Raw genomic sequence first — 17,766 nt, forward strand, 5'->3', positions numbered from 1 at the left:
TCAATATCCTCTTTTCTTGTAGGGATATATATCATTTTAACTTATTGGGTCTCTTAAGAATATTTTGTTTGTTTACTGTTTTGTTCTGTTTTTGTTTTTTCCCCCTTTCTTAATTAACTTTTGATGATTCTCTTGGGTTCTCTGTTTGGGCATCAACTTTTCTGTTCAGGTCTGGTCTTTTATTTACAAATGCTTAGAATTCTTCTATTTTATTAAGTGACCATACTTTCCCCTGTAAGAATGTAGTCAGTTTTGCTGGGAGTTGTTTCTTGGTTGTAGACCTAGTTTCCTTGCTTTCCAGAATATCATATTCCATGCCTTTTGGTCCTTCAGTGTAGATGCAGCCAGATCCTGTGTTATCCTCACTGTAGTTCCATCTGAATGACTTCTTAGCAGCTTGTAATATTTTTTCCTTGGTCTCATAGTTCTTGAATTTGGAAATAACATTCCTGGTGTTGTCATTTGGGGATTAAATATAGGAGATGATCTGTGAATTCTTTCAATCCCCACTTTTCCCTTTTGTTATAGAATATTGGGGCAGTTTTCTTGGATAATTTCCTATAGGATGATGTCCAGGATTTTTCTTTTGTCATGGTCTTCTGGTAGACCAATGATTCTTAAGTTTTCTCTCCCAGAATGATTTTCTACACCTTCTGTTTTGTTAATTTGATGTTTAATGTTTTCCTCAATTTTTTTATTCTTTTGGTTTTGTTTCATAGTTTCCTGCTGCCTTGTGAAGTCGCTTGCTTTTAATTGTTGTATTCTGATTTTTAAAGACTGAATTTCATCCCAGGCTTTTTGGTCATCCTTCTCCTTCTGTTCTCATTTTCTTTGGAAGATGTCTTTCATCTTCTTTAACTCATCTTTCATGTCCTTTGCCAATTTTCAAGATGATTAATTTTGGCTTTCAAGACACTATTTTCTTGTTTTAGTTCAAGTGCCTCTGTTTCCAGATGACTTATCTTGCTTTTTAAGTTCTTTTCCCAGTTTTCTTCTGCCTCTCCTAATTGTGTTTTGAATTGTATTTTGAGTTCTTCCAAAGCCTGTGTCCAATTCACTTGAGTTTCTGTGGTTTTGCTTGGTGTTCCTTCATCCTTCTCTGTTGCATTTGCTCTTTGTTCATTGCCTGGGTAGAAGTTGTCAATTGTAATTTTTTTCTGTCATTTGCTCATATTTGCTCCTTCTTTTCCCCCTGTAGTTGCCTGTACTCTTGCTCCTCTCATTATATGCTTGATCTGTGAATTTCGGCTTCTCTGTCAGCCTTCTCCCTTGGAGGTTAGCAAGGCACTCAGAGTAATCTGTGGGAGAGGGGTGTTGATGCTTGAGCTTCCCTGCCCTCATAAGGCTTGATGAGATTAAGCCCAGCTGAGTTGAAGTTGCAGAGCTGGATGTGCCCTGAGGCCAAAAGCTTGGGAAGGGGGGGCAATATGGGGTGTCTCCACTGCTGAGACTAGGCTGAGTCCTCTGTGCTTTTTCTCATGCTGCCTCCCAGCCTCCCGTATTTGGAATCCTGAGCCTGGCTCAGCTTTGCTGGCAAGGTACTCCCTCTGAACTAGCACCCTTGCCAGCCCAGAGATTCCAGCCACTGCTGGAGGCTCAGTACAGTGGGTGGGAGAAGGATCCCCTTCCTTCTTCCTTCCCCTTAAATCTGAGTGTTCCCAAATTCAGGCTTTTGGGGGGACATACCTTTTTTTTTTTTTTTAACTCTTACCTTCCGTCTTGGAGTCAATACTGTGTATTGGCTCCAAGGCAGTAGAGTGGCAAGGGCTAGGCAATGGGGGTTAAGTGACTTGCCCAGGGTCACACAGCCCGGAAGTGTCTGAGGCCAGATTTGAACCTAGGACCTCCTGTCTCTAGGACTGACTCTCAATCCACTGAGCCACCCAGCTGCCCCTGGGGTGTATCTTTTAAGTTGAGTCCAGCAGGAGGGTTCCTTAGCTCTGTTCTGTTGTTAGATTTGGTTTTCAGTCCACTAGGAGCATTTGATTTTTAATGGATAAGGAGGGGTTTTCAGAAGTCTGAAGTTTTTGCTGACTCTATGCTGCCATCTTGACACTTTCCCCTTCTGGAATAAGTTTTAAAGTAAACCACTTTGGGGAAGAACCTTGGGATTTTAATCAGAGGACCTAGACTTGAATTCTGCCTGTCTCACTTATTGTGTATACTACAAGGCACTTAGGTAACCTCCATCCTAGTTTCTTCAACTGTAAAAAAAAAAAAAGAATTAGGTTAGGTAATCTCTCTTGTCCTTTCCAATTTAATACTATGACTAATTTCATTTATTACTTACTTCATTCAACAGGTTTCATTCCTACTGGAGTATTTGTGTTCTCTGTCTAGACTTCTATCATCATGTTTATTGATAGACCCCAGCCCTGTGAACCAGGATGAGCTGCTAAGACCACTGCTGGAAAAGTTCTTCACAGTCCTTACCATATGCACCAAAGATGACTTGGGTAATCTTGTTTCTTTCTTTTTTTTTTTCATCTAGAGACAGATGGGAGTATTGATCCAGGAAAATCAACTCAGTTTTATTTTGTAGTAGATAGTTATCTATACATTTTCTTATTTAATTTTTTCTTTGCTAATAATTTGAAAGTTTTTTTTTAATTCTTAAATTGTTTTGAGTTTATATTCTAGGAAAGTTCTTTGGAAGTCAATGTAATTTTTTATTTGAAGAATGGCATTAAGTTTACATTGTGTCTGTAGGTACAAGTAGTCTTAAGTGATGGTGGATCTTAGGGTATATCATAATGTTTTTTTCTTTCTTTTTTTAAAATTCTTAACTTTAGTATCAATTCTAAGGAAGAAGACTCGGAAGGGTAAAGCAATTGGGATTAAGTAGCTTGACCATAGTCACACCATAGTTTGTCTGAGGTCACATTTGAGCTCAGGTCCTTCTAGTTCTGGTCTAATATTGTATTCACTATGCTACCTAATTGCCCCTTATATTATGATTTCTACAGTTCTAGGAATGTATCTTCTCAATTAGGACCTGACAATCACCAGATATAAAAATTTGGATACACTGGTGACAAGTAATCTAACCAAAGTTGTTCATGACACTATCAGCATTATTCAGTTTTTTTGAAATTAGAGAAGGTATGATAAAAAAAAAATTAAAACATTATGGTAAATAATAGATAAAATAAATATTTGAAGATAATTGCTTATAATGGTGTTGAAGTAAAGCCTTTGTCTTAATCCTCTATTTGTTTAAATTTTATATGGAATTCAATTATAGAGGAAGTTATTTGGGGAAAAGAGCAGAGTCATTGGCATGGAAGAAAGAAAGAAGTCTTTGAGTCAGGAAAACCCTGGATACACGCTGGCTCTGTGATCCTGTGCAAATCAAACAATCTCATAGCTTGTCATGTTTTTTTTCCATATACTTAAAGCATATTTGTCTTATTTATATTTTCATGCTGATCTTTATTTTTCATTAACTCATGTCTAGCAATAGTATAATTATAGGTTTTAAAAGTCCTTTGGAAATTCCTGAAAAAAGTTCCATCTTTTCTTTTTTATAGCAAAATTAGAAAAGAATAACTAATTGAAATGCATTTGGAACTGAGCTTTTTTTTTTTTGCATTTTTCTGCTGTTGACAAGTGGATAAACCTTTTATTTAAAATTTAATTAGACTTTTGTGGTCATGTGACATATTCAGGTTACTAATTGACTGAAATTTATGAATTTGATTTTACAGATACTGAATTAAGACATACATTTTACCAATCATGGACAGACATATTTAACTTCCTGGCTTTGTTATTGAGGAAAACTAGCCAGACCTCCCTTCCATTCGTAACAGAAGCTCTGGCAAAGGATTGGCCAGCTATCATTGGTAACACCAACTTTTAAATCATTTTGGACTTTTCTCCTAACAATAAATAGGGATGCTTTTTATTGGTTATTTGAGAGGAATACACAGTAAAGCAGTTACATATATTGAGTGAGTGTTTACAATGATCATTTAAATTTCTGTTACAGATATAAAAAGATAGAAGAGAAGGTTGCCTTTCTGGAGGAATTTGCAGTCTTACTTAGAGAGCACAAGTGTAGACAAATGAACTTGTAAGATAAGATGATGAGTAAAAGACAAAATTAGGCATTCATATTCCTTATTGCTGGAATTTTATTATAATTCTCTTCTAATAATAAATAGGTACAAAAGAAGGTAAAAAAGGTAAAATTAATGTTGCATTTGACTTTCAGGATTCTTGTCTTTAATTGGTAATATTATTTGCTCTTAACTTTTCTATATATTTCAATACAATAAATATGTTTATGCAAATTGTTACAATTGATGTTTCTAGAAAAAATATTATATTGAGTCATTTAAAAATAACAAAACTTCATCAATATGATAAATGAAAAATCCTTTTTGACTAAATTATTTTTTTCTTTTCAGTCAGTTATTTTGTTGTTTTGAAGACATAGATTCTGTATATCTGCTGATGATAGTGGAATATGATTTGAGGCTGGAACATTAAGGGAAATAACAAGAAATAAAACTACCCTTATCATTTGTGCATTTATACTTGAGCTTCCATAAGACATTCCTATTGTTTGAAGTTACTCCTGATAAAGCCAATAATTTTCTTGTACATATTGGAAAAAAACTGGTATGCTTCTTATTACAGCAGTGATAGTAAGTTTGTTCTCTCAGTTGAACTAGTTAATCCATCTGCTTATATAAGACAAATAAACCTATCTTTCTTAAAACATTTAAGTAAATGATGATAGAATATGCTAAATTGCCTATTGACCTACTAAAAGGTATATTGATTGATCTTCTGGTAGGAAATTATGTGTCTGGAAGCTATAGAATTTGTTTTAGTATGGAATCTACTTTAATAATTCAAATTAATTAGTATAACAAATGGCATCTTTTTTCCCCAGTTTCAAAATGTTAACTTTTCTCTTGACTGAGGGAGACTTTAATTATAATTTACCTATATAAAAGCACAATGAGGGAATTAAAGAATTGGAAAGAACTCATAGGTCATCTAGGCTAAACCTGCTCAAAATGTTTACTCATCTTTAACTTCCTGGAGAGGTAGTCATTCAGTTTCCACTGAAACACTTCCTTTGATACTGTGAGGAAGAAAGACTTGTTGCCTTATAAAGCTTGAGTTTCTAATCTGGGATCTGTGACCTTGGTCTTTTAAGAAATATTTTGATAATTTTATTGCAATAAAATTTTCTTTATAATCCTATTATTTTAAGTATTTAAAAATATTAATCTGAGAAGAGGTTCAATGTCTTCATCAAAATGCCAAAGGAATCCATGATACAAAAAGGAAAGAACCCTTGTTCTAAGGCAATGCAATTTAGTTTTAGACAGCTCTAATTCTTAGGAAGTTTTTCATTATATTTAATTTAAATTTTTCTTTCTGTGTAATGCCTCTCCATTAGTTTTAGTTCTGTCTTCTGGGACAAGTCAAATCAACAAGTATTTATTAAGCATCTACGATGTCCCAGGCATGGTATTAAGTGCTAGAGATTCAAAGAAAGGGGAAAAAATATCAGTCTGATTTTATGGAGATTAGTCAATTTGGAGTAGTCAACATGCAAACAACTATCTACTAAAAAGATACACAGACATACACACACACACATACATACAGAAATATCTTAGAAGGAAGGCACTAGAATTAAAAGGGATCAAACAATTAAAAGAGGTTTAATTCTTCTTCTACATGATAACTCTTAAAATATTTAAAGGCAGCTATAGCTTAACAGTCGTGGCATCTGGTCCCATTACTTCTTGGCAAATAGAGTGAGAAGAAATAGAAGCAATGTCAGATTTTATATTCTTGGGCTCCAAGTTCACTGCAGACAGTGATTGCAACCATGAAATTAAAAGACACTTGCTCCTTGGTAGTAAAGCAACGGCAAATCTTGACAGCACACTAAAAAAGCAGAGACATCACTTTTCTGACAATGGTCCATATAGTCAAAACTATGGTTTTTCTCAGGAGTAATATATGACTGAAAGTTGGACTTTAAGGAAAGCCGAGTGCCACTCAAGTACACTTTGATTGTAGTGCTGGGGAAGACTTTAGAGACTACCTTGGATAGCAAGGAAATCAAATCAGTTGATTCTTAAATACATTAATTCAGACTCTTTACTGAAAGGCCAAATACTGAAGCAGAAGCTTAAATATAATGGCTATATAATGAGAAGACAGGATTCATTGGAAAAGGTTCTGATGTTGAGAAAGATTGAAGGTAAAAGGATAAGGGGATGGCAGAGGATGAGATAAGCAATGAAAATGAGCTTGGATAGACTTTGGAAGATAAGAGAATAGAAGGAGTTGGTGTGCTATTTTCATGGGATCACCAAGAGTTGGATAGTTCTGAACAACAATGATAAATGGTTTTGTGAAAAGAGCACAGATTTGGATCCAGAACAATAGGTACAGCGATGTTAGGCAAGCCTTTGCCTCTTTTTGCCTTTGTTTTTCTTTAGTCTCAATATTCCCATTCCTTCAACTAATTTATATGGCATAATTTTAAAGTCTTCTAACTGTTATGACTGTGACATGATAGATACACACCACTTTATCAGTGGTCATTTTAAAAAGTGAAGCCCTGAATTTCTTTTTGGATCACAATAATTTATTTAATACATTTTATTTTTGTGATGTAGGCTATGAGATGTCTTTGATTACATTAGGTATGCCTCCAAATAATCTGTATTTAGAACAACAGCAGATTTATTAATTAGAATCTTGTGTATAATAATTCTTTTACAGAATGACTTAACAAAGAAAACCTCGTGCCTTAATTAAAAGTGGTAATATGTAAAAGTTGACCAATAAATCAACGAGCATTTTAGAAACAGTATTTGCTAGAAATTGTGCATTACTTGGAGATCTAAAGAAAAAAATAAATATAGTCCCTGTTCTCAAGGAGTTTACATTTAATGGGGGGAGATAACATAAGCATAAATCAGTGCATAGAAGATAAAAACAAGAATAAAGAGAAAGTAGTCTTGTAGGGGGAAGTTAATAGCAGCTAGTTGATGGAGAAAGACCACTATGGAAAGTAGAATTGGAACTGAATCTTAAAGGAAATTAGGAGGTTAGCCAAAGAGTCTTCCAGGCACAGAGGTCAACAGATAAAAAGGGCACAAAGATGGGAAATGGAATATCATATATAAGTAACTGAAAAGCTACTTAAACAGATTACTAAATGGAAATAAAAATATAAGTGATGCAGCTAGATAATACAGTGGATAGAGGGCCAGACATGGAGTCAGGAGGACCTGAATTCAAATCTAGCTTCTGACACTTCCTATAGGGGTGACCCTGGACAGTGAATTAACCCCAATTGCCTAGCCCTTGCTGTTCTTTTCCCTTAGAACTGTTACTTAGTATCAATTTTAAATCAGGAAGTATGGATTTAAAAAAAGTGTAAGCAAAATCCTAGCTGAATGAATTTTAATTCATTTAGCAAACTTTTATTAAATATCTACGATGTCCTAAGCACCAAAGACAAAAATGGAGCAGTTCCTGCCCTCAAGTTTATTTTCCTTTGATTTGTCAATGGAATTTGTCATTGTTCTTTCCTACTACAATATGAACTCTGCATTCTCACTTACCCCACATAACCATTCAGTTACCAAACCTTGTTTCTATTTCTACATCAATTCTCACATACATTCCTCTGTCTCTATACTCACACAACCGTCATTATATCATGGCCTTGATCCAAGGGAAGGCTTTCATTATCTCTTACCTGAATTCCTGCAGTGGCCTCCTGTTTGGTCTCCTTGCATCAATGCTCCTTACTCCAATACATCCTCCATACAGCTGCTAAAGTGCTTTTCCTATGCAATCTGCTCATGCTCCCCTCCTCTACCCTGTCACCCGCTACTTAGCAAACTCAATTTTTTTTTTTAAACCCTTACCTTCCGTCTTGGAGTCAATACTGTGTATTGGCTCCAAGGCAGAAGAGTGGTGTGGGCTAGGCAATGGGGGTCAAGTGACCTGCCCAGGGTCACACAGCTAGGAAGTGGCTGAGGCCAGATTTGAACCTAGGACCTCCCTTCTCTAGGATTGGCTCTCAATCCACTGAACTACATAATTTTGCCTCAAGAAGCAAATATAAATTTCTATTTTTGACATTTAAAGGTCTTCAGTCCTTGACCCTTTCTACTTTGTAAAAGATACCCTAATTAAGCAACTTTGATATGTGTATATTCATTGACTTATGTCTTTTTTACCTTTATATCCTCTGTATGTAATCCTATTAAATATCCAGTATTATAGGCTGTATCTAGAGGCTTAATAGTAAGAATTATTGATTGAATAATTACATATGAGAATCAGTTATCAATATTGTGAGTAAAAAAATAAGGAAAATCTCCTGTAGTACTTTGGCAAGATGCTCTTGCTAAGGGAATCCTGTTCAGGCTTTCAGCATCCTGAAATGTGTCCAGATGCTCCTAAGACTGGAGATTTATTACACCTCAGCTACACCATATATGGAACCGAGGGCTACGTGTCTGTCTTATAGAAAAGCAGTATATCAACGCCTGACTTTCTTGCCAAGTAAAACCCCACTTGCCAGACCTTTAAGGGAAGATGACCTTCACAAGAAAAAATCCAAACTTTTTTGCCAAGAAAGACCCCACTTGGCCAACATCTAAACTAAATGTTTTTAATTTAGCTCAGGTATAAAATACCATGTCAGTTGAATTCTTGGGGTCTTAGGCTTCTAGTGAGCCTGTAGACCACAGATTTGTATGAAATGTATGTACACAACAAATTCTTTCACTCAGAAATTTGTTACCAGTATTTTTTCTTATAACCTTTACAGCTTTCTTATACTTTATTTTCTTATTCACACTCCCTCAGCCAGCAGTATTCCTTGTGCAAAGCCTTGATCTTTTATCTAGATATCTGTACAGTATCTTTCCCCAGTTCCTGAAATGCATTCACAAAGTATCTCTTCAAATACCTAATAATAATAATAATTTCTTTTAGCACCTACTATGTGTCAGGCACTGTGCTAAGCGCTTTGCAATTATTTTCTCATTTGACTCTCACAACAACTCTAGGAGGTAGGGTACTATCATTATCCCCATTTTACAGTTGAAGAACTGAGGCAAAGGACTTAAGTGATTTGTCCTAGGTCATATAGCTACTTAAATGCCTCAGGCTGGATTTGAACTCAATTCTTCCTGATTCCAAGCCCAATTCTCCAACCATATACCACCTAACTTGTTTCTTTAAAAAAAAACAAAAAAACAAAACTCAGCTCAAGGGCCAATTTTTTAAAAGAAGAATTTCCTGGTCCTCCAAGCTACTCTCACACCCCTTTCTAAAATTACTCTGTATTAATTTTGCATGTGTGCATATATACAAGTATATATATTTATGCATTAAGTATGTTCACTATCACTAAATTAAATATGAACTGTAAGATTTTTTTTCTCTCCTTAGAAATACTACATTGTACTATATTTAGTTCTCCCAATCATTTTCTTCATTTCACTGTTTCAATTTAGGGAAATGCTGAACGTTTACATCTGAACTCATTTTGCCTTTTAGATACAGTTTGCAAATGTGTGGGGTTTTCTGCCACAAACTCTAACCTCTATACTGCCTGCATGCAATTCCTTTGCATTCTCCTGACTGAAGAAGGGAAGAGATATCTACCAGAAAAACAAAATTCAAACCATAGTCCTACAGTGGCTTCACTTCTTGATGCAGATGATGGAAATAAGGAATCTATAGAACGACTTTTTAAAATTATTCTTGAGGTATTTTTCTTTGTTTTTAATTACTTCACAAAATGGTTATCTTCACAGTATTTATGTTTTAAAATTTTTGTTTCTATAAGGGAAAATATAGAAATATAATTTTTATTTAGTATCTCTGAACTTGGTATGTGATTCACATATATATGCATAAAAAACAGTGATTTGTTATTTCCGTATGTAAATGGGCCCATCTAAGCCCAACTTCCCATTTTGAATTTCCTTGTGTACTTTGTACCCATAAAGCAATAACCTCAAATTTTGTCCTTCATAAAAAGTTTTTTAGCTATAGGTAGTGTCACTGAAATATATAGTAGATGTGGTCATAATCTAGACTTGAATTGAACAGTGCTATAAGGCAATATACACATTCAGGAGATTTTACCTTTAAGTCATAATAACAAAGTCTAGTGGTCTTTAGGGTATAGCATTTAGGTAGATAATAATACATCTTTTTAGAACTATTTTGCAGTGCTAAAGGATTTAGTGACAAGCGGTTCCTTTTCTGGGTTCTGTTTTTGTGGCTACTGAGGAGGTAGTGGAGGCAGCACAGAAGCAGTTGCCAGGTCATATCTGCTCAGGAATTGCTTCCCTGGACCGTAGCTATAGGGGCAGACTAGAAGAGTCAGGGCCAGTGGTTGAGTTTGGGGGGGCTGTTGTTTCTGTACCTCTTAGGTGCTTATCCATGGTGGTCACAGTAATACACTCTTTCTCTATAAAAATTGTTGAGGCCAGGAGATAAGGCAGGTAACCTGAGGGGGGCCACTATTCCAGGGGGTTTTGGCTACATACTCGCTACCCCCACTGCACTCTGAGGGGAAGTGGTTGAGTAGGTGGTTGTTTCAGTTGTTTGGTTGTCTTTGTATTTACTACCTCCTATCTCCCTCAGAATGAAGAGAAACTTGTCCATAATAGTGTTATAAGGTGTTTTCTTAATTTCACTCTGTCTCATTAAGAGCAGAATTTCTATGTTAAAGGAAGTTACTTAATCTCATTTCTTTTTAAGAGACAGTACAAAACAGAGGAGCCCTCTATCTCTTTAAGAGACCAACTATAGAAGAAAATAGTTAAGAAAGGACTCCATTCTCTCTGGTTTCAGAGGGAGCAGGGGTTCTGTGTTGTTCTTTCTCAGTCAAGAAGACCTGGCAGTTAACTGTTTAGAGTTGAAATTTAGATATAAACTTGAGAAGGAATCTGTCTCTGAGGGGTTTTCTTCTTAGCACTTTGAGAGAGAAAGGTCTGCCTCCGAGGCTTTTTCTCCTCAGAACTTGAGGGAGCAGGGGAACTGCCTGTGTCTCTGTCACAGGCAGTTTTACTATTTGAATTTGAAGAACTACTTTAAGGAGGCTGTTTGAGGACTAAGGCTCATTGATTTAGCTTAGGTAAGATAGAGAGAGAATATAATTTTAGATAGAGTAGTTTTAGTTAGGCCTGCTTTGTCAGGCAAGAAGATCCTGTCCAAGAAGGCAGTTAGATTTGGGGTGTCTTAGAATGTTTAGTATAAGGTTTGGATTTAGACAAACTTTTAAGAAAATCTCTTAGTTTCCTATCTCCTGTTTCCTATCCCAATATATCCTTAGAGATAAATAAGTGTTGCTGGTTCATCAAACTGCTCTCTGCAATTTTATCAAACTCCCACCAATATTTTAACCCCTAACAATAGCATAGGAATTTCAGAGAGGACAGTGGAGAAAGTAGATGGAATTGGAGCAGAATGTGGATGTTTTGGGGTTGAGGAAGATGCAGATGAAAGAAGGAATGCTGGAGATACTTTATTCCTAATTAATCAAAGTTTATATAATACAAATATACAGAAAGTAAGAGGTAGTAAGAGTTTGCTACCTATAAGATGGTGGTAGGTGAAATATAATTCTCATAGTATCTACAGGGTGACATTGTAGGGCAAAAGGCTAAGGGAAGTGAGTGGCAGTAGCTCATCCTATTCATGCATTTCATCTCCTTTCCATATGGCTTCTAATTTCATGATTGCATTGAAACTATACTCTAAAATAATCAGTAATCTTGTAATTGCCAAATTTAGTGAACTTTTCTTAATTTTTATCCTTCTTGATCCCTTTACTATCTTTGATACTGTCGATTAGCATCTTCTCCTTGATGTTATCTTCTCTAGATTTTTGTGACACTATTCTATCCTGATTTTTCTCCTACCTATCTGACCACTCTATCTCTGCTTCCTTTACTAGATCTTTCTTACTCTTTTTCAAACACAACACTTGACCTCTCCTTATAGCTAGGGTGTTCTTCCTTCTAATCTCTGCTTTTTAGTTTGCTCAGCTTCTTTCAAATCTCAGCTAAAGGCCTACCTTCTGCAAGAAGCCTTTACCAGATTTCCTTCATCTGAGTGCCTTCTCTCTGAGTCTCTCCCAATTTATCCTGTATATATCTTGTTTGTATATGGTTGTTTGCATATTTTTCCCCATTAGACTATGAACTCCTTGAGAGTAGGGAATATTGTTTTTTTGCCTTTCCTTGTATTCCATTAGTACACTTTGGAAGCTAAATAGAAGATGAATTAGAGTGGGAAGAGACTTGAGATAGGTGGACCCACCAGCTGGCTATCTTAATAAGTAGACTTTTGCAAAAGATCAGAAGCCGGATCGTAAGGAGTTAAGAGAGTGAAAAGAGAGGGGCTGGAGGTGCACCTGTAGTAGTAGATGGTGGTAAAAAGTTCTTTTCCTTGGTCTTTTTAACAATTGTAATATTCCTAGGAATCTACCTTTTGGGAAGATTAGGAAAGAGGAGTTATCATAGCCCAAAATATTTTCAGGAAGCTTCTTGCCCATCAAAAAATAGATTATTTATTAATATAGCTTATTATCGATTATTATAATATTGCTTATTATAAAATGAGTTAATTTTAAGAAAATTATTATAAACTTAAGAATAGGAAACATTCTGTTTTGTTTATGGTATCTAATATAATGGTATTATGTTAATTTAAAATATTAGTAAAAATGTACTAAACAACCAGTTAACTTTTTACATATATTGATATTCTTTAAATTAATTATCTCATAAACCAAATTCCAGCTCAGTACCTATATTCCTTAGAATTGACTATGCAACTGCCAAATTGTGTAACCTTGAATAAGTCACCCAATCTCCCTGGGCCTCAGATTTATCATTTTCAAAATTAGGATGTTGAACTAGGTGATCTTTGACTTTCATTCTACCTCCAATTTCATTGAAACTTCTAATTAATTATTACCCGTAAATGTCTATATTAAGACATTTTGATTATATCAATGAGTCAACAAGCATTTATTAAGTATCACAGTGTGCCAGGCACTGTCCTAGGGATAAGTTTAAAGTATTAAAAATAACCCGCCTTTCAAGTAACTTACACACTAATTTAAGAAACAAGATCACATAAATATGTATACTATAAAAATAAAATGAGTAAATACAAATAAATATAAATCAGTAGTTAAATGCAAGGTAGTTTGCGCAAGAAGGTATTAACACTTTTGTGGCTCAAGTCTTCTGATTCCTTCTAGTATGCCATATTTATGAAGATTAAGTAAATGGCATGTATAACCTTGCATACTCTTTTCTTTCTACCTTTGAGCATCAACTAATTTGTGTCACTTTTTCTTCTATAATATCACAGAAAACCAAGGCATTCCATATTATTCACACAGTTGGAACATTCATCTAGGCTCCATTCTCTGGCTAAAAAAAGCCATCTTTATTAACTGTGACATTATTTCAGTTATATCCTCTAATCAATAAAACATTCATTGAGCATGTACAATTTAAAGGACTGTCCTAGGTAATATGGAGAAGAACTGTAAAACATAGACCCTACACTTGGGAAAGCTTCTTATGGACAGACACTATTTAATTTTTTTTTTTGTATCCCCAACACCAAGTAGATTGCCTTGCATATAGTGATTATTTAAAGTAGTTCTTGAATTAAAGCTAATTGAAGAGATAGAATGAGTGGCTTCAATCTGCACTCTATCAAAGTCACACTGCTGGGTTTTAATACTACTACAATTGATCCACCCTACCCTGGTTCCTGCTGTTACCCTCTATGTAATCTTTTTTCTAATTGAGTTCTTAACTAATGCTCACTTTTAACTTTTTACTTTTCTATTTCCAAGACTTTTTCTCATTCCTTTAAAGTTTTATTATGCATGTTACCTTCATTAATCTTTTCTGCATCTTCCATCTAGACATGTAAATAAGTATTATCCTTCCATACCCATGATTTATATTTCATAGTTTTATTTATTGATTTCAAAGCATTACCACAAAAATTATTTCCTTTAATTATGCATGTGGGTAAAACAGCTATCTACATGATATGATTTGACAGATCCACAAGGTCCCCTTTGCAAAAATATCTCCCTGATTGGTCCTGCCTAGCATTGAAAGTCTTCATTACTATTTTTTTCTGAGTTATTTTACTGAATTAGTTATATATCATTAATACCTAAGTAAGACCTAACTCATTAAATTAGCTAACCAGTCACCTACCAAAGTTCCAAGACAATTGAAAGGTGTAGGGCATGAATTATAGACAGAAAGCCACAGTGCCACAGTGGGGAGGCTCACATAACTCAAATACTGTTATTTATTTGTTCTAAATATTTGTCTTATCTTCTTTAGATGAAGATTTTCGAGAGTATAGATACTACAGTTTTTTTGTACTTTCTAAATCCTTTATATAATACCAACCACAGAGACCATTCAGACATTCATTTAGTATGTGATTCCAGTAATTTCAATTGATAATAATACTGCCATGTTAAACTTCAAGTATTAGAGGCTTATTACAGTGAATCATTTTTCTTCAGAATTTGTTGTCTTCTGAGTTAGGTAATTGTGTGTGTGTGAGTGTGTGTGTATGTGTGTGTGTGTGTGTGTGTGTGAGTGTGTGTGTGTTTGTGTGTGTATGCGTATGTATATTTTGTATTATATATTGTCTTTATGCATATTTATTTACTTTTATTTTTTATAGAGTTATGAAAAACAGTCCTCCAAGGATACACTGAAAAGATTTGCTACCAGTTCTTTGCTGTCACTTCTGGCTGTCAGTAAAAGAGCTCAGAAATACGCCTGGAATGGTAAGCCTCAAAACACATGAACACTGCAAATCAAAGTGTTATAGGAACTATTTTGATTTCTGCTTCAGAGAATATATATATCTTGGTATAATCGAAAGATTAAATGTAATACAAATCATTTAAATTTATGGTTTAGCTAAATTTCTAAAACATTTATCAGAATATAGTACCTGATTAGAATAAACAGATTTTATATTAAATAATGAGTGATATTAAGCTAGTACTTAGAGAATTCTCCCTATTCTATTTTGTCTCCTATGTAAGCATCTTCTAGTGTCTTAGATTACATTACAGAAAGTGATATATTGATGTCATATTGTCTGTCCTGTTCCTTGAGGTAAATTACTTGTTAAGCTTCAAGGATTGTTATCTATTCTCCTTTGAAAGATCTCTGGAAAGTGAAAATCTAGTATTTAATTATTTTAATGGATTTGTGGCAAATTCCTCTCTTGTAGTTTGGAAGCCTTCCATGCTTCTTCATCCTGTGTGATTCTTGTCCATATCTTACTATTAATCCTGAGTAGAAGACCAACTGAGTATACTCAAGGCCTTCCTATTTTTGTCTTAATATTTCAGTAGTACCAATATACTGTGGGCTGTATATATAAATATATATATATATATATATATGAAGTCTTTCATTCTCACCACAAAACATTGGGGTGACAATATAATAATATAGTGGAAAAATACTCAGTTTGAAGGCCACCAGATATGAATTTATGATTTACCTCTGTCTGGCCTTCATCTCTAAAATGAAGGGGTTGGACTAGATAAGCTTTAAGGATTATTCCTACTTTCTATTAATCAAAACTTATTTTTGCTGATCCTTTTCTTAATTAGAACTGTTTGTAATAGTAACTTTTCACATACTTGAAGAGAATCATCATCCTTCTGTCTCTTCTTCTCTACAACAAATCTATCCAAATCATTTGAATTTCCTCCAGAAACTTGTAGCTGTCCCTCATGTTCAATTCAATAAGAATTTATTAAATGCCTATCATGTACAATAAGTCTATTCTTAAGGTTCTGCTCTTTAACAATATGTGTGAAAATAAATAGAAATTAGTCACTGTGATAATTCTAGATAATTCCTGTCAGTAAATTATGAATTAGAGATTCTCTAACAAGCTTTATTTATATACCATGACTTGAGCTAACATGTCAGTAATTAATGTTCTAGTTGATATATGCTAGATGTGAATCCAGTAGCATGTGTTGTTTTGTAATTGAAATGACTGGAGTTAAAGAAATAAAAAAAAAACCTGAAAACTACAAAGTTTCTAGGTTGCTGTGACCCTGGGCAAGTTACTTAACCTCCATTGCCTAACCCTACAGCTCTTTTGCCTTGGAACCAATACATAGTATAGATTTTAAAACCGAAGATATGAGTTTAAAAAAGTTATCAGGCTCATCTCTCTACTAGTAAAAGAATTTACTCTTAGGGTATTTTCATACATTTATTCTCCTGCTAATCACATTTCAGCTTATATCTACAGATCAGATTTTGTCATCCTTTTAACACTCAGTATATTCTGAGGGGAAATATATGAAAATAAAAAATGAATAATTAAACATTTTATCATCTTTAAATTCCTATTAAAAAAATATTAGCAGACAATGTCCACAATATCCATAGACCAGATCTAAAAAGGAATATATACAAAAGAGGAAAGAGTACTCTTTAAACCACTAGCTAGGTGACACAGTGGTGGATAGTGTTCCAGGCCTGGAGTCAGGGAGATTCAATTCTGTGAGATCAAATCTGATCTCAGACATACTATTTCTATGACCCTGTTTTCCTCTGTTTCTCATCTATAAAATGAACTGGAGAAGAAATGGCAAAACCTCTCCAGTATCTTTGCCAAGAAAACTCCAAATGGCGTCACAGAGAACTAGACATGACTGGAAAGTGGCTAAATAACTCTTTAAGTCTTTTAGCCAGTAAACATCATATTTTCAGTAAGCAAGCCTCATTCATGTCTCTTCAGCCAGTCTTCAGAGCATTTTGTTACTACTGAAAATCAAAACTGACTACTGCTGGAAAGGGACTATTATGAAGAAAAGCAGAATATATTTCCTCCTGATAATTAGTATTTGACCCAATTTTTGAGGTGGAAAATAAGCAAGAAAGAAAACTATGTGAGTAAATACCAGATTCATATTTTACTCCCACAAGCAAATGGTGAAAACTATATACTATCTATCTACATTGAGGAACTACTTAAGCAGAGATGATGAGCCTAATACCCATTAGTTTAACCAGACACTGTTTTTCACTTTCGATTGGCCTCAGCAGGTTCATTTTAAGTGTCTCAACAGTTTGCCTCTCACTCTTTGCTTCACATGCCTGATAGGAATTGTCATTTTTATTGGTTAAATCTCTAAGTATCTTTTTCCCCTTTTATGGTAAAAAACATTTTCCTGCTTCACTTCAGATGTTTACACAATAACAAAACTGTTCTCCTCCTTAAACTTTTCTAAATAAACTATGAGAGACAGAATAATGTAGTGAATCTCTAGGGATGGCCTTAGAAGTCAAGAACTCCCTGAGTTCAGGGCCCACCTCTAAGATTTACCAGACTGATGAGAAGCAAGTTATTTAACCACTTTGAACCCATTTCCTTGCCTCTAAAATGAGGATAATTATACCTTAGCATTGTTGTGAGACTTAAATGAAATAATTCAGGTGATTTAGCTACTTAATTAAGGATAAATATCACCCATTATTATGAACATAATTTTTTAATCCATCTAGTTTCATAAATTTTTCACTTGTTTGAACTTTGAATTCTGATGCTATCATCAGTAATGGAAGTTATTGGATCAGTATTCCACTATCCATCTGAATTAAATTTACCATAATCAGATACACAAACACATTATTGTAAATAATAGAG

General features: G+C 34.5%; 1 protein-coding gene across 4 annotated transcripts in view; it reads left to right on the forward strand.

Moving 5' to 3' along the window:
* RTTN (rotatin) overlaps positions 1-17,766 on the forward strand; it is a 266,106-nt gene that overhangs the window by 224,486 nt on the left and 23,854 nt on the right. For all 4 annotated transcript variants that reach the window (XM_007487781.3, XM_056823598.1, XM_056823599.1 and 1 more), the window contains 4 exons: positions 2,303-2,456; positions 3,708-3,845; positions 9,565-9,776; positions 14,761-14,866. In XM_007487781.3, coding sequence (XP_007487843.1) covers positions 2,303-2,456; positions 3,708-3,845; positions 9,565-9,776; positions 14,761-14,866 — 610 coding nt within the window. The remainder of the gene's footprint in view (positions 1-2,302; positions 2,457-3,707; positions 3,846-9,564; positions 9,777-14,760; positions 14,867-17,766) is intronic.

Source organism: Monodelphis domestica, chromosome 3 (genome assembly GCF_027887165.1).
Source record: "Monodelphis domestica isolate mMonDom1 chromosome 3, mMonDom1.pri, whole genome shotgun sequence".
NCBI classification, from domain to species: domain Eukaryota; kingdom Metazoa; phylum Chordata; class Mammalia; order Didelphimorphia; family Didelphidae; genus Monodelphis; species Monodelphis domestica.